The 22,373-nt window shown below is 45.3% G+C and overlaps 1 protein-coding gene across 15 annotated transcripts in view; it reads left to right on the top strand.

Annotated features, from left to right (window-relative positions):
- PDE4DIP (phosphodiesterase 4D interacting protein) overlaps positions 1-22,373 on the top strand; it is a 1,465,918-nt gene that overhangs the window by 892,087 nt on the left and 551,458 nt on the right. For 11 of the 15 annotated variants that reach the window (XM_069641324.1, XM_069641316.1, XM_069641317.1 and 8 more), the window contains 2 exons: positions 10,101-10,217; positions 19,896-20,015. In XM_069641324.1, the coding sequence (XP_069497425.1) occupies positions 10,101-10,217; positions 19,896-20,015 (237 nt within the window). Of the gene's footprint in view, positions 1-660; positions 718-10,100; positions 10,218-19,895; positions 20,016-22,373 lie in introns of all 15 variants that reach the window. The other 4 variants (XM_069641322.1, XM_069641325.1, XM_069641326.1 and 1 more) reach the window with 1 other exon arrangement.

Consider the following 22,373-nt stretch of genomic DNA (forward strand, 5'->3'; position numbering starts at 1 on the left):
GGGTCTTTGATGCAGTGTATATATTGTTACCTCTCATGGTCTTCAATTACAGTGAGGCTGAATTTCAGGTTGAAAGTCAAACTTCAAACGGGATTATACATAAAACCAGTACGCTGCCATTGATGTAGAGTCCATATATATAGAAAAAGTTATTCTTCGCTGCAGTGGCTCTTGGTTGCGATCCTATCATGGGGGTAGTCTTCATACAGCCCAGTTAATCCAACAGCATGTAGCCTGTCTTTTTTTTTTTTTTTTTTTTTTTTTTTTTTTTTTGCAGCAGGTGGAGTGCCGAAATTCCTTCCTGCAGCAATGCTGTGTATCTTGTGGACATGACCAAGTTTCAGTTCTTGACCTGCATGGCTGTTGTCTCTCCGCCCTTTGGAGCGGCTCAAGAGTGCCATGGCATCTGATCGCAATACCTGTAATGGGATGAAAAACATATGGCAAAGGAATGTGTAACAGGGCCTTTGATGTCAATACTTTCAGGGATTGAAAAATAGGATTTGATGAGCCAAAATCTAGAAGCAAAGCAGCAGCTATTCCTGTAAGCTGTCACTACTTCTAAGAAACGAGCTAAAATCTGTTACAAATCTAATTTATGCACGAGTGGCAAACTATAACTTTGTGTTCATTGTGTCTCATGCTTTAAATGTCTTCTAGATATGTCCTAATGCTACACTCATGTCAACTCCAACACACAGAGGTGATGTGATGAAGGTATGTTTGTATGGCACCAGTAGGCTTGGGCTGTTGGTGCTAAGCTAACGTCTAGGCTACAAGCAGGAACTAAAATGGCTCCCATTTCCAAGCATTTTGAGCCTCGGCCTTAACAATGGACAGGGGAGTGCTTGTCTATTTGATGGCACGCCATGACAATTGATTTCTCTTCCTATCCTTTGCATGAGTACATGTGCGTTTCTTTGCCATCCATGGCATAGTGTAAGTAACTCTGCTTTTGAGTGCAATCCATGCAGAATGGTGTAAATGCTTGGACTTTTTGGTGACCATATCCATTAATGGTGCGAGTACAGTTATATTTGAGGGGAATAATGCAGGGGTTCAAACACGGGGATCTATTTATTTGGATTTATAAAGCGCTTTTGCCAAAGGGCTCTACATTGCAATGGAAAAACAGTACGTAATGAAGCAATAATGAGACCAAAAAAATCAAGGGTGCAAGATCAGTTGCAGAAAGTAGATGGAATTTATGTTGTTAACAGAATATATGGAGTGACGGTGATGAGCGACTAGGCACGGGGGGAGTGGAAAAATGGATGCAGTATAGGACATAAGGCGGTTTGGGAACTGTAAGGAGACATTGGGATCGGAAATTGTGAGGGGGAGTATAGAGAAATGAGAGCGTGGGGTGAGATTGATTGTGAATGCACCGCAAAACAATGGAAAGGAAGTGAAAAAGAAGTCAGGATTGAAAGGTAGGAAGGAAATAGACAGCAGGGAGTAGGTAATAGAAGAACGTCAGGCAAGCGAGAAAAGGCAGCAGATAGAGTTTTTTAAACGGATCTGAGTGGAGTGAAATGAGAAGCAGGAAAAACCTATAAAGAATGCAGAACAATAAACCAGAAAAAAATTGAGTTATTAACAGAAGATTGGTAGCCTGGAAAGAGAGAAATGGGCAAGCAAGACAGAAATTAAAAAGGTTGAAGTGACAGCTACGAGCAGCATTAGAAATATGAGAGAAAATTGATAGAGAAGATTCAAAAGTAACACCCATGTTTCGGCCATAAAATGGACGTGGGGGGTAGCAAAAGGGTGGGTGGAGGCAGAGGGGAAGGTAGAATATTAGCAGAAAAGAGCCCTTCAATTTTTTGAGTATTAAGGTGAGGAAAGTGAGCAGACATCCTCTGCTGGATGCCAGAAAGCTAGTAGGAGACAGTGGTGTGATAGAAAAGAAGATTTGAGATTCATTGGAGTAGAAGCGGCAAACCGGTTATACGAGCAGATCAAGGAATAGTATAGAGAGAAAACAGGAGGGGACCAAGTACAGAGGTTTGGGGGACTCTGAGGAAGAGATCTGTCCAGCCCATGAAACAGAATAGTTTCAGCCAAATGGATAGGAATGAGTCATTGAAGGAATGGGCTAGATAGTCCAAGGGAAGCAAACAAGGAAAGAAGAATAGTGTGATTACCAGTATCCAAGGATGCAGACAAGTCGAGGAGGATCAATGTAGAGGATAATTTGGCATTAGCGGGGCAAAGGCTATTGGAGACATGTAGAAGAGCAGTGTTGGTAGATTGAGCGTGTTGAAAACTATATTGGGGGGGGGTAGTTCAGATTGGAAGAAACCTGTGAATAGACAGCACGCACTAGTAGCTTGAAGAGAAATGGGTCTGAAGTTTTCGAGAACGGTAGGATAAGGGGTAGGTTTCTTAAGGATGGGAATAACCATGGCATGCTTAAAGATTAACCGACACTGAGACCTACTAAATAACACAATATATTTTTTCTGAATAATACATCAACTTCTTATACCGATTTCAACCAAAAGGACCGTCTCCCCATGCAAGTGATGTAAACCTTCATAGATTCAACAAGAGACTTTGGGCCTGAATCACAGAGCATTTTCCTATGGTATTTTTCCATTATATTAAACGCTTCTGTGAATCAGGCCTTTTATGTTGTCTACAGACTCTGTCTTGGTCAGAATATGTTGTCTAACTAAATGTGCAGATCACGCTGTACAATCTGCTTTTTGCTAATAATTTGCTCTGAATGTTAGCTTATACTATCTTGACTTCTCTGATTTCCATTCTTTCATTTCTAAACTTCCTGACTCTTGTTTCAGGACTTTAGTTTTTGCATTAATTTGTATCCAAAAGTAAATATACAGAAAACTTCATGTGGTTAAACGGAAAACAAGTAGTTGGTCTTTAATCATCCAATATTCCGAATTAATGTGTAATGTACAAATATGCCACTATCAGGCATGTGGAATATACAAATGTGCCACTAAGTCATCCATGTGTTCACAATCCATGCTGTACTGTTGAAGAATTTAAAACAAAAGTATACAGTCGTGCTACCACTAACCACCATGATTCATGCCAGAGTCACCTAATGGGACTTCTATGTTCTTGTGACCAGAGATGTGTATACAAACACCCATGTTCCAGTCTTGAAGACATACATCTAGAGCCCCACCAGAGCTTCTTAATTGATAGACAAGATGACTGTGTTTAACATACCTAGAACCAATCTTTTTGTAATGGAAATCAATCGTTACATTAGTCTGTGAACCCTTGGCATGTTTTTTTGCTCACTCATAACTGGTGTGGTTATATTGAATCTATTATGAATTTGACATTATATATGAAATAGTTTTTTCCGTTTAATATTTACAGCTCCTGAAGGGCATTTTACCCGAAACGCGTTGGGCATCGACTGTATTTATATACAGTTATATACGTCCCGGGAGGATAGCTCAGCGGCAGCGTGCGCGTCTTGGAAGCAAGACGACACGAAGAAGCAACAGGTTCGATCCCCGGGTCCGCGCTTAGAAACCTCTGGGTGTTTAAGCGCGTTATAAATACGTAACTAAGACAAAAAAAAACAACACAATTACACAACTAAGAAAAACAAACAATTCCTGTAACAGCGCCTCGATGCCTGTGGGCTGTGTGAGCGCTTTATAAATGTTAAATAAATTAAATTAAATTATATATTACACATTCATTTGGAATATTGGAAGATTAAAGACCAACTACTTGTTTTACGTTTAACCACATTATGTTTTCTGTGCATTAACTTTTGGAAGTGCTTTCAGCCAGTAATCTGGCATTCATTTGTGCAGAGGATGGGAGGGCTCAAAGATTGGGCTCTTTTCCTTAAATCGTCCTAGGACGCTGCCATCTCTCTCGTTAGCCTACAGTAGGGCCCTCCATGGGAACCCTGGTCTCCGGGCATGTGCAACCGGGCAAAAACAAATCATGCCGAAGTGCTTACCTTATGCTGCCCTTCGCACGCTCTAAGTAAGCATGCTAAATCCCCTAATCTAAATCCCAGCATGATGCTTCGGAAGCAACTGGTTTCTCCATGCCAGAAGCAGTCTCCTGCAGGTGTGCCTGATATTAAAGCTTGGAGCTCCATTGTGCAGAAAAAACGGTTTTTGTCCCAGAAAAATCATGATAATACATCTTTTATAAATTAAGAGTGGTTAAAAATAGTTTGCAATGCGGGACAATCAAAGCTGGTGTAGTAAGCACATGACCTCTTATATCCTACGAAGCAGGTAGGGCGTGCATTTGCCATTTGAAAGCCAGATTCTGCTCAAGCAAGTGGATATGTACAAGCAAGTGGACCGTCATTGCTGTCTGAAGGGTGACAAAACCATCATTGGCAGTGCCAACAGTTTTGGCTTTTGTGAGGGCATAGGGCCAGGCTTTTACCCGGCACTGACATAATGGTACCTGGCCATAAAATGGTAACAAATGCAAAATGATTCGAGTATCAGGGTTTATGAAGTCAGTGCCTAATACTTATTCAGACACCAACACATTTGGCTTTGCCAATGCTTGTTTCCAACAGTACTTCAGTGCCAGAACATGCATAATGCTTATAAGTCAAGTTGCTGAAAGCACACTTGTTTAAGGGATTTGTATTACACCAGTAGCACATTTACGGCACCTGCAGCTCTAATTAAGCCATTAACTTTCAGAAGATTGATTTGAAATAAAACTAGAAGCCACTTCGATAACACTAGCTCACAGAGATCCCAGGAGTAGGTTTTTCGATGGGGAGGGGCAGCTTGGGTGTGGAAAAGTCCACAGGAAGTACATGGCAGGGGCAGTCAATGGGTGTGAAATCACACCCACATGCTTTGTGTGTCCCTCCTCACACCCCATCTGCCTCTTAGCCGTACTCCCGTGCAATACTTTTGGTTTATAGGCACCACCTAATATCCAACACTAAAAGCAGGAGGGGAGGTAGTGACAGGTCCCCTTTTATCTCTTCTCCCTATTCAGTGGTCTTTTATCAGTGGTAGTGCAAGGAGTTGACTCCTAAAAGTAAGGACTGTCATTATGAACCAAAGGCTGGAGGTAATGCAAAAAGCACATGGAGTGCTTTGCTTGGGCACATGGTGAAGTGCAGTCTACGGTTGCACATGGTGAAATGCAGTCTACGGTTCCCAGACTTCTCCTTATTTTATAGGCTGGCACCAGCTTTAGGTCAATAACTGACCAGGCATACAGACCTGAAAGAATAAAGATATCCTTAGCTTTTCGCCTCCTGAGATTTCACCGTTCCATGATAAGTTAAATTGTTCAGAGAGTGGATGGTAAAGAAAGGGAGAAGTGCAGCACACACCGATTGAAAAAAGAGTAAATATCAAACCATTTGAGAAGAACAATAATGTACATATCAAGGACCAATTCGGGGAATTGGCAGTCCAATAGAAAACGTGTAGGGAGCAGGGTTGTAATAGCTGGTGGTGTACGCTGAGCGTCCCTTTGCCGAGTGTTAAATGGTAAGCATGTGGTGTATCATTCGCTGATCGCATTCCTTTTTTTTAACCCATCTAGATGCAAGCGTGTTACGGCCTTATTTTTTGGTCTTCCTTGCGTCCCCTCTCGCCCTGTTTTCCTTCAGAGAAAGCACAGAGGAGCAGGGTGTTCTCTCTTGCCTGTTACTATAGTGGCTGTCATGCTCTTAGTGCTTCTTAAGATAGCATCAGGTCTCCGGTCCCCACCATTATGCTGATGCCCCAGCTGGTGGGGTGGCCTAGTGGGCCCATGGCGTGTGTGGACGCGGCATCTGAATAAACACACGGACACTGCTTAGTGTGTTTCTGCAACTGCCGAGCGGGAGAGCGCTCAGCACCTTTATTAGTGCGTGCCCCAGCATGTGACTGGGCACAAGCCACAGCTCTCATGCTCATGTTACAACATCCCATGCCAAGGATCATGACAAACAAATGATGAACGTTTAAGATGGCATGTGTTACAACAATTGCTAGCGCTCATGCTGACCTTGTGTCATCTCAGAACACGGATATACACTTTCTGTTAGGCATGGTACTGTACATACTGACTACAAGGGTTCACTACCAGGGGTTGGGCGGTTAAGTACGTAGTCTTGTGAAGGGTGATGCTCACTCCCTTTTTCTTGCAGTTCTGGCCAGCTCTTCTACAGGAATTACTTTATCTTCATATTACTTTTGTGGTGTGGCTGCATTACAAACATACCTCCTTGGTCTAGTATACACTTGGGCGCATACATACATTGGGGTGTAGCACGCCTATGTGCTTGGTTACTACAAACTTTATTAGTCCAATATGGAGATGACCCCACTGGCCGGAAAAGCCACACCGGGGATACCGGGGCCATATCGGCAGATGGTCAGGAGGCATTCCCTCTGTCAGCTTTCCCACAATGGAAAGCGCTCCACTAGCCGGCATAGCTGAACCCGGGCATACTAGGGGCCACATTGGCTGTTGTCTTGCCTGCAGCTCTCTGGCCCGTCTGCTGTAGGGTGGTCCTCCAGCTGGCCTGATTGGTGTTTGTCACTTTGCGGCAGACTGTAATCTGGTGTCTTTCGGGCCCCCGATCCCCCATGCAGATAGGGGCCAGGGAAGCACACTCTTTCCATCCCTCACCAGGTGAGGAATCACTGGGGGCAGAGGGCAGACCCGTGCCCTGGTTCCCCCTTCAGGCAGGAATTCTTACTTGTTACCGCTGCAGAGGTATTCCCCCCCCTTTGAGGCTCCCTGTTGCAGGAGTAGGCACTTGCAGAAATCGGGGCCATGCAGTGCCCGGGTCTTCTCTCTGCTTCACAGATGGTACTTGCGTTGGAACAGTGGCTGCAATGGCTGCGCCATGGCTAGGCTCCCCCAGTCAGGAGCTCTTCCCGGCCTGCCTTCTGCCTGGCCTCACAAGAACTCTCTTCAGGGAGAGATACGGCCTGGCTGTCTGTTGTTCTTTTGTGGCTTCCCCCAGGCAGGAGTTCTTCCGTGCTCTCCTCTGGTGTATGGCAACTGCAGCTATGGAGCTTTCCGCACTGCTCTCGGGTGTTCATGGTGGCAGGGACTTACCCCGCTGTGTGATGCGCTCCTGGCCCGTTGGCCCCAAGGATAGGCAGTCACTATAGTGGCTTGCGTGAAGCCCTGCCGGCGTTAGTTGTTGCCACTCTTCTTCTTTCCCAGGCAGGTGCTGACGGCAGCCTGTTTGGTCCAGGCTCGCTTTCATGCTCATCTTCTGCCCGACGCACTCTCCTCGGGGAGAGCCGCGGCCATGCCAGGGACTTGTGGTGCTTGGGTGCAGGATGCGCAGTGGTCCATGTTGTGCCGTCTGTGGGCTCCCTTCCAGCGGTGGGAGCTCAGGGTGCAGAATGGGCAGCGGTCCATGTCTTGCAATCTGCAGTCTCCCTTCCAGGCAGTAGTGTTCACTTACTGTCCTGGGCTGCAGGGCACAGCCACTGCAGCCACGGTTCTTGTTGATGTGCTGCTCTACTCCCGTTGAGTGTTGGGGACGTGCCCCAATGTATTTCCTGCTCCTGACCCGTTGGTCGCAAGGATAGGCAGAGTCACGTTAGTGGCTTCCTGCGACAGACGCTGCAGCTCCTGGTCGCCGAGCCACGCTGCTTCTTCTTCACACTTCTCCCCCAGTCCTGAGTTGCTTTAGGCAGCACACCTCTCCCCCAGACGGGAGTGCCTTGTTTGAGGCAGTGCACCTCTCCCTCTGTCAGGAGCGTCTGTGTCCAGTGGGCCAGGGTGCTCCCCCGTCTTTTGCGCCAGGCAAGGGCCTGTGGCACTGTTGCAGCATCGGCTGCCTGTCCTCCCCCAGGTAACAGTGTCCAAATACACTGGTGCAGCACGAGCCGCTGTCCTCCCCAGGCAGGAGATTTACTTGTGCAGTCTTTCGATGATGGCACGGTTGCTTCCTGTTCCCCCATGCGGGAGACTTGTGGGTGTCCTGTCTCCCCCAGGCAGATGCTTAATTCATTATTCCTTTTATGGAGGCGCGCGCGCATCCCACTCTGCCCATGAGCAATTTCTTTCTTTGTGGCTGTGGCAGCCACACCGCTCCCTCTCCCTCAGGTGGGAGACTTCCCAGTTTATTGTGGCAGCTCACCGCTTCTCTGCCATGCGGGAGTCTAATGTCTGTAGCGGCGAACACGCCGCATGGCAGAGGCCGCGCACCACTCGAGGCGGGGCACTGTTCACCTTTGTTGCAGCGGGCCCTGCGCTCAGTCCTCCCCCTGCGGGAGGGTAGCGTTGCTGGTGGCCCCCCGGCAGTCTGTCTCCCCCAGGCGGCAGTTCACTCTGATTGCCGCATATGCAGCGAAGGCCATGCCGCCGATTCCCACAGCCGGAGATTTAAATGTTGGTATCGGCGGGCTCTGCAACTGAATGTCCTTGGTGCGGAGTGAGTCGCGCACCCTCTTTTCCCCCTTCCTGCGAGGCCAAAGAAAAGGCTAGGGATGCCAGAACTGCCGCAGTCCTTCCCTGTGGCGTGTCTCGTGTCCCCTTTGCGGCACCCCGCCTGCACTGACCACCTGTCCGGGGAGCGTTGGCACGCATCCCTCTTCCTTCTCCTTTTCTTTCGCACTGCGCGGGCCGGTCCGTGGACCCCTTGTCGCCAGATGTTATGGGGAACCGGAGGTCTCCGGTCCCCGCCAATATGCTGATGCCCCAGCTGGTGGGGTGGCTTGGTGTGGCCATGGCACGCGCGGGACGCAGCACCTGAATAAACACATGGACACCGCTTTAGTGTGTTTCTGCAACTGCCGACTGCAAGACCGCTCGGAACCTTCATTGGTGCGGGCCACCCAACGACGTTTGTGTTCACGTTACAACAGGTGACTTCCGTCCAAAAGAGTTAAGATTGTTCAGTCTACAATTACAACTGTCCCATATATGCTGCTGAAGACCCCGGAACCTTGAAAGTGTTTAGGAAAATGCGGAAGTCCCTAGAAGCCTACTTTGTGATAAAAATATGACTAGCTAAACATATTCTGCAGGTATAGAACTGTATTACTAAAGAAGTTATCCAAATACCGCTAATAATGAGAATAGTGTTTAGAGATGATCGCATAATTTCTAGTTGGCGAACAAAGAAAGCTGTAGATTAAGTAATATATGTATGCTATTTCAGCACAACGGGAATATCGCCATCATCAGTGCACCTCATTAGTTCCAGCAAATTCATGCTATACATTTATGAATACCCACCAGTTATTTGCAGCCCGTGACGCTGTTGTCTGCCCTTTTTAGTTTGGCTATTAGGTAGCAAAACAGCGCCACCTATAAACTAACACCGTTGCATTGGAGTACGGGTAGGAGGGGGATGATATGTGAGGAGGGAGACTGCAGCTTGTGGTGGTGTTTGGTTATTTACCCAACCCTTGACTGCCCATGGCAATGCATATCCCTATAGCCATCGCCACCCAATACCTGGACGTCCCTGCTCTAAACACATCCTCCTGGGATCTCTTTGAGATCACTCTACCGAGCATTAATATCAAACATTAGCCTGACAGCTTTTTTTCTGAGCAGTCAGCTGTTAGTTAATGGCTTAATTGCAGCTATAAATGGCTACTGGTCTAATAAAAATGGCTTAACCCAAGTCTGCATTTAAATCTCTTCCATGCACTGAAATCCTGTTAAATGCAGGCTACGACAAAGCCAACACTTTTGGCTTGAGGTATTAGATAAGCAATTGCCAGGTTCTGACATCATTTGCCCAGGTAATCGCCCCTTTTTCCAGATGTTGCGATCTTATAGCTAAGCAGTACATTATATCGGTTCCTAGCCAAATGCCTATCCCACACAAAAGCCCAAACGCTTGGCTTTTACCCATGCTTGTATATTTTCTCTTTGAAGCACTGCATGATAAACTGCATACTCTATGATTAACACGTTAGGCGAAGAGAAAAAATCAGCTGGCCTAATTTACTAATAATAAATGCCTGTGGCATCAGAAAACGAAACCTGCCCTTTTCTTACTAAAAATGCCCACTACGCTTGTGATCTGGCTGACACTGAACTATGCCTTCGCAATGCGCTCCATGTTAAAAGCGCACATGAAAAAAGAGTAACAGCACCGTGAATACATTGTCCGATCATGTTCTGTTTTTCCCCACTAGAATCTGATTGAGAAGAAACATGTGGGAGCTGAACAATGTGTTTTGGAGCCAAAGACAGCAGAGTTACAAGGCGGGGCGTTGCAGGACAGACTGCACGAAATGGAGGACACCAACAAGGTAACCTGAGCATGCAGTAGCGTCCATCGTTCCAGATTTCATGGACCCTGTCTACGCATAAGAACATGAATGTTTCTAGCAAATTCATAAGTCTGTTTACAATGTTTTTTGTTATTAGTGTACACTTGCCTAATTTAGTAAAGTGGTATTTAATGGCTAATTTTGTAGCAGCATTGCTTCTTCATTGAGGTAATTGGTATGTGACTGTGCGAAGGCAGGTGTCTATGGTGAGCAGCTAACAAAATCAGGTCACCCTTCATAAGAAGACACTGATTAGACATTAAAAAGCTGCAATGCCCATCTCAAATCTGGTGTTCTGAACCCATTTCTTATGCTGAAAGTAAGCTAGCTCCTTTTCCTGGGAAGTGGAATTCTTTGCAGATTCTCTAAGATGCAATGTTGCCCTGTGCTGCATGAAATTGTGTGCTATGTTTTGAATCTGCCGTGCCTGGCTGTATTTGTATTTATTTATTTATATTGCGCACCTAACCCCTAGAGGGGTAGCAAGGCGCAGAGGCAACAAGAGGAATGCAAAGCTGTGGTATTTTGCAAAATGCATATCCACATCATTAGGTCTCTCGGCACTAATCCTTCCTGTGAACGTCTCTTGAGTGTATGTTATATGCACTAAACGAAAATTGTTAACATGAAAGGTGTTTTATGTGTAGGTCTTGTATTTCTTCGGACCATTTTAACATTTGGTAGAGAAGTGGGGCCTTGGTGCACATAATCACTAGGATTTGAGTCCCTTAACAATGGAATCCTCTTGCTTTTCAGCAGTTCCATCAGAATGTAGCACACACCCATACAGTAAATGTAGCACCTAGACGGAGAAAAAAGGTTTACATAGTTTAGAACCCCAAGGCAGCAGCCACCAAAGGCCAGAGTATACTTAGGCCTTTAGCACCAAACTTATTGCACTCCCATAAAACAGCATGCTTTGCAGATATACATTATAACAAGGCCCTTTACAGGGCTCGAAATTAAGATTGTATAAGCAGGAGATAAAAGCAGCTCCTGGGTATTCAGCATTCACCAGTGACCAGGAGCTACCAATGAGTAACTAGTGCATATAGTTCTGCAAATCTAAATTCCACATAAGATGCAAACATATCATTTTGTCAATTTATTTATGACCCATTATGCTTCAAAACATTGTATAGATGCTTACTTCTAAATTGTCCCAAACACACAGCGTTAAATTCACATAGGTGTATTTGTTCGAAATCACTGGGCCTGAGGAGCCAAAAAAATGGGCTCCTGGTATCTGTTGGTATCAAGCTATCCAGGCTCTTGTAAGCTACAAGCAGGAGCTAAATAGCTGCCAGCTCCCCTCAATTTCGAGCCCTGTATTACATACATATGTGGAATGTAAGACTTTAAAAATACTTGCTAAAGTGATAGTCTTTGATCACAAACTCCATGAATCCAAAGGGGGGACCTAGGAAAAATTTCCAGAGGCGGGTAAGTAACTCCAAAGTGTTTTTAGGAGAGGTTTAGGTAAGTTCAGGAAAAAGCAGTCAGTATGCACAGCCACAGTTATGGAAGAAAGTAAGTAAAGTTCCAGTCCTGCCACAGAGGTGCAGGGAACACAGGAACCGATCCCAGGTGATGGCAGAGGAGACTTCCTTGAAGAGCCCCGGTGCCAGGTTCGGAACCCAGCAGGTGAAGCAAGAAGAGAAACAATGCAGGATTTGGGACAATACATGTCTATTGCAAAACTGGTTAGATGGGGCCCTGCAGAAACCGTTGACCGTGGGGACCTGAGGGTAAGTACCTTGAATAACTCATCAACCCATGACCAAGAGGTAAATACTAATGATTGTGGTTTCTGAAAAGTCATACCAGGATCAGCAAAGCAACCTACGAAGTATAAAGTCTTCTTTTGCACTACGGTGTAGAGGATCTGCTCACCTAGGGACTTGAACACCGGGCCAAGGACAACCCTGATGCCCAAAAGATCAACAAACCGCTTTCCTTGGACTTGGACCCAGCAGCCAGTGTTAAAGCAACAACAAAGTTGGCTTTCCGGTGGCTCAAGGTACAAAGAGGGTGCTCAGAACAATGGGAGTAGAGGCGCACTCAAAATGAGACAAGGCTTAAATCGGGTTACTCAAAATTGGTTTGGATAGAGTGTAATTCAGGTGCACCTGAGTGAATCCTGGCTACAGGATCAGTTGAATCACAAAGATACGGGATGGTCTTCCTGGGTTAGGAGCCAACACCAGGGCACACTATAAGCCTAACAACATTTTATGAATAGTTTTTTAATAATACACAGTCAAAAACACAAAGTAAATAATGACTAGATGCATACACTTTTCATATGGTGCATCAAATTAGTGCAAATTTAAATTGATAGAACCAAACGTTTTTTCACAATTCCATAAAACACATTTTTCCATAAAGCAAAATCAATCCATTGTTCATATGGAAATACATGAATCAAATAAATACATCTGTATAAAACACTATTTATTTCAAGGAGTCCGTTACAATGCAGTAGATCTGTGTGGTCCAGTACCACTCCTTGTATATGTGCACTACGCATTTCGGGCTAATCAGCCCTTTATCAGGTGTGAGTAGTAGGGTAGTTTTCTGCAAAATAAGTAAATGGAAAACCAGGTCACGATTCGTTAAATGTACTTAATATAGTAAATGTGTGGGTAGTCAAAATTCAGCTGACCTGTGTATGCAGTGTCTATTCCAATATGGAAAATGCATTCCACATTTACTCTCACAGGAAAGTGATAAATCACTGGATGGACAATCAAGATGAGAAAAGTGTCACCAGCAGGAAATGGGTATACGAAGGAAACTGTGGAAATGGCCCAGGATGCCCCACAAAAACAGGTGAGGTCGGGGATTGGTGTCCTAATATCCTTCCGGATGACTAAACCCTCCTATACCACGTAGCTAACGCTGTATAACGGGAACACAGTGATTAAACGGCACATGGACCTTACCAGCACAATAAGGGCCAGCCCATGTAGGACGTTCAGCAGCCAAAAACCCAAGCTGGAGCTAAGGTAATTGGACACAAGCCCAGCAAATATGGCCAGATTTGTTTGTAAAAATTCTTCCATAGGTACATAAACTTGCCGACCTCAGCAGAACTCTCACAAAATTCCAGCAGAACTGAGTCAGGGCCAAGGTCTCCCCCAAAACCAATACACTTCAATCACACACCAGTGCACCTAGCACAAATGTTGTGGTTCAGCTAACAAGGCTAGCTCCACAAACAGCCAATCATTCAGGTCCACCCACACAGGATGTTTAATGGTCTGTCTAGGGTAGGGACTGGTCTAAATCAGTTCAAAACCACAATAGAGTGTGCAGGGCAGTGCTCAATGTGAGCCCATGTGTGCACAACGATCATTCTATTCCTTGCTCCTGATTTCCCAAGGACCAAAAACAAAATGGCTGAGGTGCAGAACCTATTAGTACCCCAGTTGCTACCATTAAGGTATGTGGGCTACTAATACATTAAACAGGCTTACATCCTTGATGCCAATACTAAATTCCAGCTGCCACCAGCCTACACTTCAACCAATGACATCCCCCTACAGCCAAAACCGGGTGTATAAATGACACTGTTGTCCTAGGAGCCACATGGGCTACCATAGTATCCTACAATAAAGATGGGTTGGTTGCAGTGGGAGGGGGACTTCAGTAGAAGTCCCCTTGACCACAAAAGGTGGATAGAACACCTAAAAGCTGAAGGTGGGAAAAAAGTAAACTTTTAGGGGACCTCTAAAACGGAGTGTGCTCCTCTGCCTGAACAGTTAACCACTGAAGCGAGGTGTTTTGGAAATCGCTCAGTCAGGCTTGAGTTGGGAAACGTCAATCATAAATGCCCTCCATTTGACCATACAAATGCAGAGTTCACAGAAATGAAATATAGTTCATGATGTTTGAAGCAAGAGAATCGAGCAACTGCGACCCAAGTGGTCAGGAGCAAAAAATGCATCGAAAAAGACCTGGAGCATTCTGCGCAACAGCGGAAGACAGCCATCAGGTGACCAGGCTTGGGAGAACTTCCAAGATGGTGGCAACATCTCTGCCGCATTTGAAGACGCGTATTAATCAGGTGAGAGGAACGTAACCATTAACTGCAAAATGCCTCAATTAAAAGACATTTGAAAAAAAGCCATTAAACATCCAAATTATAGCTGTGGGAGCCCCTTTACTGAGAACGAATATGGTTCAGAAAGACCTGTTCTGTGGGAGGTCTCCCACTCAGGAATGTCTACAACTGTGTTTTAGCTCACTCTACCTTTCACAGAGGATACCTTTTCCATTTGCATATCAGTCTGGTCCCACCCACCAGGCCCGTCGAGCACCAAAATGCTAGGCAGTTCTCCTTTGAACAAGAGTACCAACAGCATCCCCAGACATATGTTAACGATACAGTGAGCTAAAACGTGGTTCTACACCCTCCCGAGTGGGCACCTTCCCATAAAACGGGTTATTTTGAAGTGTTTGTACTCGGTAGAGGGTTCCCCCATGCCTTTTTGTGAATTAAGCATCCAATCCTGTACTAAGAAACAAACTGCTGTTGCGCCCTACCAATCAGCAGGGATGGCTCAAAAAAGGTAAAATACCAGTCAATATAAAAAGGGGTAGAAAAACCCACCTGGCGCAGCATCTGCCATAGTCCACGGTAAATGAGATAGGAGGAACTGTTCGTTACAGCTTCCAGCAGGAACATGGAAAACAGCACCTGGAAGGAGCTGAATACCTTTCTCTAAGGGGTGTTATCTGCCTGAACCCTGACACAAGAGCATAGAGCCAGGTGCAGGAGAAGACCTGGTCAAAGGAGACTGATCTCCATGATTGTCGAGGGAGCTGTCAAGAGAATACGGAAACCTAGGCTGTGGTGAGATATGACTAATGGAATAGTGAGACCAATGTTGCAGTAAGACTTAATCAAATCATGTCATGGAGAGACCTGATGCAGTGAATGCTAAAACCCAGGTTGTGGTCGGACCTGATCCAGTGAATACTGAAACACTAGGTTGTTGAGACCGGATCAACATGGTGGGACCCATGCATGTGACAGTTGAAATCAAGGTCGTGGTTTGGAGGTAGACCTGTGTTGGTTTTAAAACATAGGAGGATGAGACTCCAAACTGGAAAGAAAAGTTAAGGAGAAGCCTGACAAGAAGGCTGAGAACTAAGGGGTCAAGGATTGGTCTGAAGGTTCAAAATGAAGACAGGAAGACCATGTAGTGTCCAATCTTTGAGTAAACCTTGGAAGAGCCTTCCTAGGAGAAGTTTCTCTCTCGTTTGTATTTGAGACTAGGAATGAACTTAGTACTATAGGATTTGTGAAGTCTTTGTTTGGCCAAGACTTGGAGCATTTCTTTGTTTTCTTTTTGCTTGGGCACTGTCCAGAAGGCTACGGTATTCTTAAGGATACAGTATTCTTAAGGATAGGTCTGAACTTTTCGGTTGCCTGCATCCTTTTGACATTGCGTTATAGATTAGGGGTCTAGATTTAACTTTGTTTCAGAAGTATGCCACTGGAGGTGGTGTGGACTCAGGGTGAATCTAACACTTTGCATTACTCTTTTCCTGACACTGTTAAGAATTTTCAGTAGTAATAACTCAGTGAATTTCTATCAGCGTTTGTTCCAGACCTTACCCTGAGAAGCACTTAAATATAACCCTTGCATGGAAATCCCACTTGTCACCTGTGTCTTTGCTGGACCTACATACACTGGGTCCTGATGACCATGCTCTCCACTCATACAGTACCACCTGCACTGGCAGGAGACATGGCCTAGATTCCGCTGATTCCTGCAAGATTTGAACATTACGCTTGCGGCCCAGGAGCCACACAAGCCACTGTCTGAAAACATGTTGTATGCAAGCTGCACTGATCCTGTACATTTTAGGCACTTTTGATCTTCCACATACCACACGCTCCTTCAAACTGTTCTTGAGAACAGATATTTGCATCACTTTTGGCCCTGTGTATTTCAACCTGTAGCATGTATTAATGATATGTTATTGGTTAAAAAGTTCACCTGGCCAGTAGGTTTTAGTTCTGGCAATGTAGACAGCAGATAAGCAAATGCTTTGTATTTACATGGATTGCCTTACCGTTCATTTTGAATTGACTCCCCCCTGTTATGGTCTGTAACTTGTTAAAGCATACTTGCACTGTAATTCTAAAATGGTTCATTAGAAAAATGCCTGAAGACGTATCAAAAGTGTGTTTGGAATGTAAATAGCTGTGGCAGACCGATAAAACTTGTAATACAAACTGTAGATTTCAGGTCCGGATCAGTTTGGAATTAACCTCTGTGGGGTCTAGGCGTAGATCGACAACTAGAATGGCTGTGTTCTTCTCTGGGAACTATTGAAGTACAAGGTGTCAAGACGAGCTTATCTAAAAGGTGTCTGTGTCGTCTTCCTACTAGGGATACATGGCCCCTAAGAATCCTTATTCTCAAATTATGAGACTATAGTGCCCAGCTGCCTTTTGTGCAAAAATCATATTCAATAGATTAGAAGGCCCAGCTCTTTTCATTTCCCAATTCAGTGACCGGGATATAGAACCCATCTGTCTTTGGAATGTATATAGGAGGGTAGTGCCTGGTTAACTCCTTCCTGCTTTACGCCAGCTCTCCCTTCAGGGAGATCATGCAGGGTTCAAAATTAAGGAGTGCTGGAGCCATCTAGCTCCTGCTTGTAGCCTAAATGAGCCAGGTTAGCTTGATACCAACTTCTACCAGGTACTACTATTGGCTCTTCAGGCCAATTGAGGCTGAACAAACACACCCATGTGAATTTAATTCTGTGTGTTTGGGAGAATCTATAAATAAACATAATGACACATCTGGCACATCTGGTGGTGTGTGCCGCCAACGATCTCTGCCTTAATGCCAGTAAGACGGAGATTCTCCTCATCGGCACACCTGCTCCCTCCTTTCCTGTCACTCTCTCGCCGGCTGCCGTTGGCCCTCTCCCTGCACCCACCTGTGAGGCTAAAAACCTTGGGGTCATCTTCGACTCCACACTCTCCTTCTCCCCTCACATCTCTGACATCTCTAAGAAGGTACACTACCAACTGCACCTCCTCAGAGGTATTTTTCCTTTCCTCTCCTTCCCCAAAAAGCTCACATTCTCCAGAGCTCTGGTTCTATCTAGGCTGGACTACTGCAACAGCCTCTTTCTAAATGTTCCTGCTTCTACTCTCTGCCCTCTGCAACTCATCTAAAACAGGACGGCGAGACTTGTCCTTAGCCTCAGCCCTGAAATCTCTGCACTGGCTCCCAGTGGCTGCGAGAAATAAGTTCAAAACCCTCTGCATTGTCCACAAGGGCTTCTGGGGCCGGGGGCCTCAATACCTCCATCTCTCTCTTCGTAAATATCGTCCTTGTCGAGCTCTTTGCTTCGCCGCCTCCAGCTCCCTCAGGGTTAGTCGTTTCTCCAAGTAACGAGTTGGTGGTAGATCTCTTTCTTCGGCTGGGGCCTCCCTCTGGAACAGCCTTCCTGCCTCTCTGAAACTTGAGAACCATCTTCAGTTCCGAAAGCACCTCAAGACCTTCCTCTCTGCTTCTGCTTTCTCTCTTCCTCTCCGTTGCTGAACACGTGGCTGAAACTGCACTGGGCACCTGGCTACCCTCTGATCTCGGAGCCCAGGTCCCCGCCTGCCAGTTGCATACCTGCACTGCCCCCCTCCGGTAACCCTTGCACTTGGGGTCTGTTCTGTATCCCTACAGACACTTGATGTCTGCATTTACCCTTGCACTTGCCACCAGTTGGCTGCACTTTTATTGTGTTAAGGTTTGATCCCATGTCCTGCACTGCCTTCTCCCCCTTCCCCTCACACCTGTCCCTTCCCACCCCATGCACTAGTGGGATCTCATTGTCACCTGGCCTAGTATGATCGTTGTCTCTGTCTTCCTTTTTGTTCCCCCTCCCTTGCCTCGTCGCGCCTTGAAACACTTGTGTATAGGCGCGTTATAAATGCCATGTCATATCATATCAAAAATGGCACCCCTCTCAGAACGAACACAGCAAAAATGGCCTGTTTTTTGGTAAGGTACCCACACTAGAGTCCGCAGCCACACTTTAGCTCACTGTACCTTTCACAGATGGGAAATATCCATTTGCATATCAGTCTTTGTCCTGCCCACTTCTACAGTCCAGCACCAAAATGCTATGGCAATTCCCTTCTGAACAAGAGGACAAACAGCAACCCCATACACGTGTTTCAGCCTCGTTGGGCATCATCAGTGAGGTGGAGCTGTGCCTTTGGTTGCTGTTGGTACTCTTGTTCAGAAGGGAACTGCCATAGCATTTCGTCGGTGCTGGACTGCCCATGTGGGTGTTACAAAGACTGATTTGCAAATGGGTATTTCCCATTTGTGAATGGTACAGTGAGCTAAAGTGTGGCTGCGGACTCTCGAGTGGGTACCTTACCATAGAACAGGTCAATGGGCCGCGTTCGTTCTCGCAGAGGGGCGCCTATGGACTATTCTTTTCATATCATATCATGTATACAACATTTAAAGCATAAAGGAGCCTAAATAATACATACAAGTATATGTTTGCGTTTTATGCAGGAAATAGATTTGCAGGACGTTATTTACTAGCTCCTCGTTCAACATTGGTTTTTCCCAGCCACTGGTTAATGCTGGATACACAGGAGCTGCTTTGAACTCCTGCAGTTTCAATCTGAATTTCGATCCTGCCATGCCTTCTCACATTCAAGGACTATTGTGGCCTTCTCTCTTATAGGTGATATATTGCCCCTCTCAATTATCATGAATAGTGCCACTCTGGCTTGTAGGGGATATAGTGCATCTCACTATTTAATATTCCTATGTTTCTGAGTGTTTAGACTCTTCAGCTTCCCAGGTTTTCTCCAGATTACCAGCTTATTAGTAAGTCGGATGAGCTCCTCCATGGACTGTAGACTTCGCAGCCATCAATTCTTCCAACTTTGAAGCGTTCCCCAACCATTCAGTTCCTGTTCTAACGGGGCCTCCGGTTAGCCGCTTGCTTAATTGTAACCTCTACAGGGCTTGCAAAATCTTCTAGCCCATACGCTTTAGTGAGGCGATTTTCTTAAGGGTGAGTACTGTTTGCATGATTTTCGACTTTGCTGACGATTTACTGCAAAAAACTTTGCTTGTAGTAAATGGCAAATTAAAATGTCACTGTGCATGACTGACCTTTGGGTGGCAGCATTGCCCAAATATGAAGTTTGCTTATGGTGACATGCAACATTTTAAAGAAGCACTGGTAAATATTGTGTTACCGATCATTAAGGGACAGGTTCATTTCTCTTTGGTAGAGTATGTAAACTAAGGAACTCTTTCTGCAGGTCTAGCGGGATTTAAAGAATTAGTAAAACCTGCACCTACTATTTAGAATGCTTTGAGGCCACAGTTGTTGGCTGAAAGTACTCCTTAAGAATAGTTATTAATAGCAAGAAAAATATTTGCTTGCATTTAAGGGTCTGTATGCCCATTTTATCTAAATTATCTCATTGTTTAGTTTATCTTAAGCAGATTGTCTTGCTTCTCTGTATTAGCCCTCCTGTTCAAGAGTTTCATGGGATAAGCCATTTGTAAATGGTCTTGCCTTCCTAGATTTGTGACTGTTAATCTAAAGTTCGTATGTAACTTCATTGAAATATGGTTACTTCCTTTATTTCAGGTTCTTCAGGAAAAACTGCTTCAGATGAGTTCCAAATTCACAGCTGCACATGAGGAATCTCAGAAAAACAATTTCATCATCCGTTCTTTGAATGAAACCCTTTTAAGCAAGACTCACGAGGTAAATCAATGTGTGTTGGTTGATAGCAGAGTGCTTCATCTTCAGTCATTGCATTTAACATGGAAAACGGAGTACCTGAAGATATCAATTTTTACATTAGGCTCATAAATAAAAATAAACCAGGGCAGTGATTGTTTTTATGAAATATGCTAAATTCTGGAAAGGAAATGGATGCTTTTGAATAAATCTTGTCTGAAAAAAGACAGTCTCTCTCAAAAAGTCACTGATATTTTCTTTTTTGTTTGTATCCTGTTATTAAATTTGCTCACCATATTGTAAATTAAGCCAGACCTGATGCTGAACACTAAGCACCTGTTGTACAGCAATAGAAAAATTACACTGTACAATGAGATGTCCTGTTTTAAAATCCTAATACTCCAAGCATGCTCAACAAACTGTGTGCAATGATGAAAGGAGAGGGAGTTGAAGAAAATTAAGTGAGCAGAGGTTTTGACTCGTGACTAAGGGATAGTGTGAAAAAGATAATGTATGTTCATGGTCAACACAGATATGTTTACACATGAGTAATGTAGATGCATTTATAAGCACATATTGGCATTCTACATATTGCATATTAGTTGGTTAAATTTGTCCCACGCAGGAGAAATGTGCCCATAAACTTGGACAAAAATCACTGCCTCCCACCAGCATATTTGCACCCTTTGGACCACCTCTGAGCATCTTTGAGTGATGGGTTTGTGTCCCAAAACACCCTTATGTGGTTGCTGTAGAGGATATGTTATTCCAAATATGTACTTGAAAACATTAAGTCAGTGCCTGTTGACCACCTTCAGGTCACTGGAGAAGAGGAGTTTGTGATAAGGAAGCGTACACTGTGGGTAAGTGAAGATCCTTTAATGGCAACCAGCCTGAGCCCAGCAGCACTCAGCCTACATTACAGCTCTCCACTTAAACTCATTACCGTTGTTCTTGGAATGTGGAACATTCAACAAATGCAAACATGACATCAGAACAAGAGTGGAATTCTACAGGGTAGAATTCCACTCCAAAGCCATTACACATTATAACACTCTCCCCCCCCTTACTCAACAAAAGAAACAACCCTCTTGAAGCACACACACACATACATGCACACTCACAGACACACACACACGGAAATCACACAAACAGACACACTAGTCCCAACTAAAACTAAGGAGTCCTCATAAGAAGCGAACAGGCAAGAAAACATGAAACTGTGCTAACGAGCAATAGCACCCACATAAAACTGTGCTAACGAGCAATAGCACCCAAAACATAATCTTTATATTTGGAGGGAACCTTCCTCTCCCTGACAGAATGAGCATGAGTTAGGGCAGGGTCGGTCGCTCCAGAAGTGGACACCTCACTTTCCTCGACTGGAACGTTTCCAACATCAGAATCATGCGCAGAAATAGGGATGGAATGTTCCTCAATCCCCCGGGGATCTACAGCCGCCCCTCTAACCATGGGCTGCAAGTTAACTAGTTGCTCACTACCCTCCCGGATAGTGGAGCCCTCTAAGGGGGAATCACACCCTACATCAGCATCTCCTGAAGCGCCACTAGGACTGCCAGAATCACCACCTGTGGAAACTACCATCTCTTGGTCCACCACCACCACACGCCTAAGACTCCATGTGGATCCGTCATCAAGTTTTACATACCCACGACCACGCTTGACCACCTTGCGTGGGTTTAAGTACCTGCTGAGACCCTTTGCTACAAATCTGGGATTCTTGATCTGAACCCAATCGCCAATCTTCACCGAAAGAGGCTTCCTACTGGTCAGCTGCTCACTCAGAAAATGCCTTTGCTTACATCGAACTCGATCCAAAAGTCCTTGCATATCCACCTGTGACTGGACACCACCGCCCAGGGCTGGCACTCTCAATTTGGAGCCCGGTTTCCTCCCCCGCATAAGCTCAAAAGGAGAATGCCCAGTGACAGTAGAGGGGGTCAGCCTGTAAGCTCTCAGAGATTCCGACACTACCTTTCCCCACAGAAGGCCATTAGCAAGAGCCAACTGGATGGCCCCCTTGATGAAACGATTCATATGTTCCACTAGACCGTTGGCTTGTGGATTATATAGAGCAACCTTATGATGACGTATGCCCAGATCATCCAGAAACTTTTGCATATAATCTGACACAAACTGAGACCCATTGTCGGTCACCAATCCAGCAGGCACACCCTCCCTGTCAAACACTGCAGAGAGAAACCCCACAATCTTCTCAGCAGTAACCGTAGATAAGGCAGTGGCCTCGACCCATCTCGACGTATAGTCCACCATAACTACAATGAATCTCAAGTCTCCTCCTAACGAATCTATGGGTCCCATTATGTCCAGCGCTACTTTGGACCAGACTTGACAGGGGAC

The sequence above is a fragment of the Ambystoma mexicanum genome, chromosome 1q, assembly GCF_040938575.1.
Source record: "Ambystoma mexicanum isolate Mex_15411 chromosome 1q, UKY_AmexF1_1, whole genome shotgun sequence".
Taxonomy (NCBI): domain Eukaryota; kingdom Metazoa; phylum Chordata; class Amphibia; order Caudata; family Ambystomatidae; genus Ambystoma; species Ambystoma mexicanum.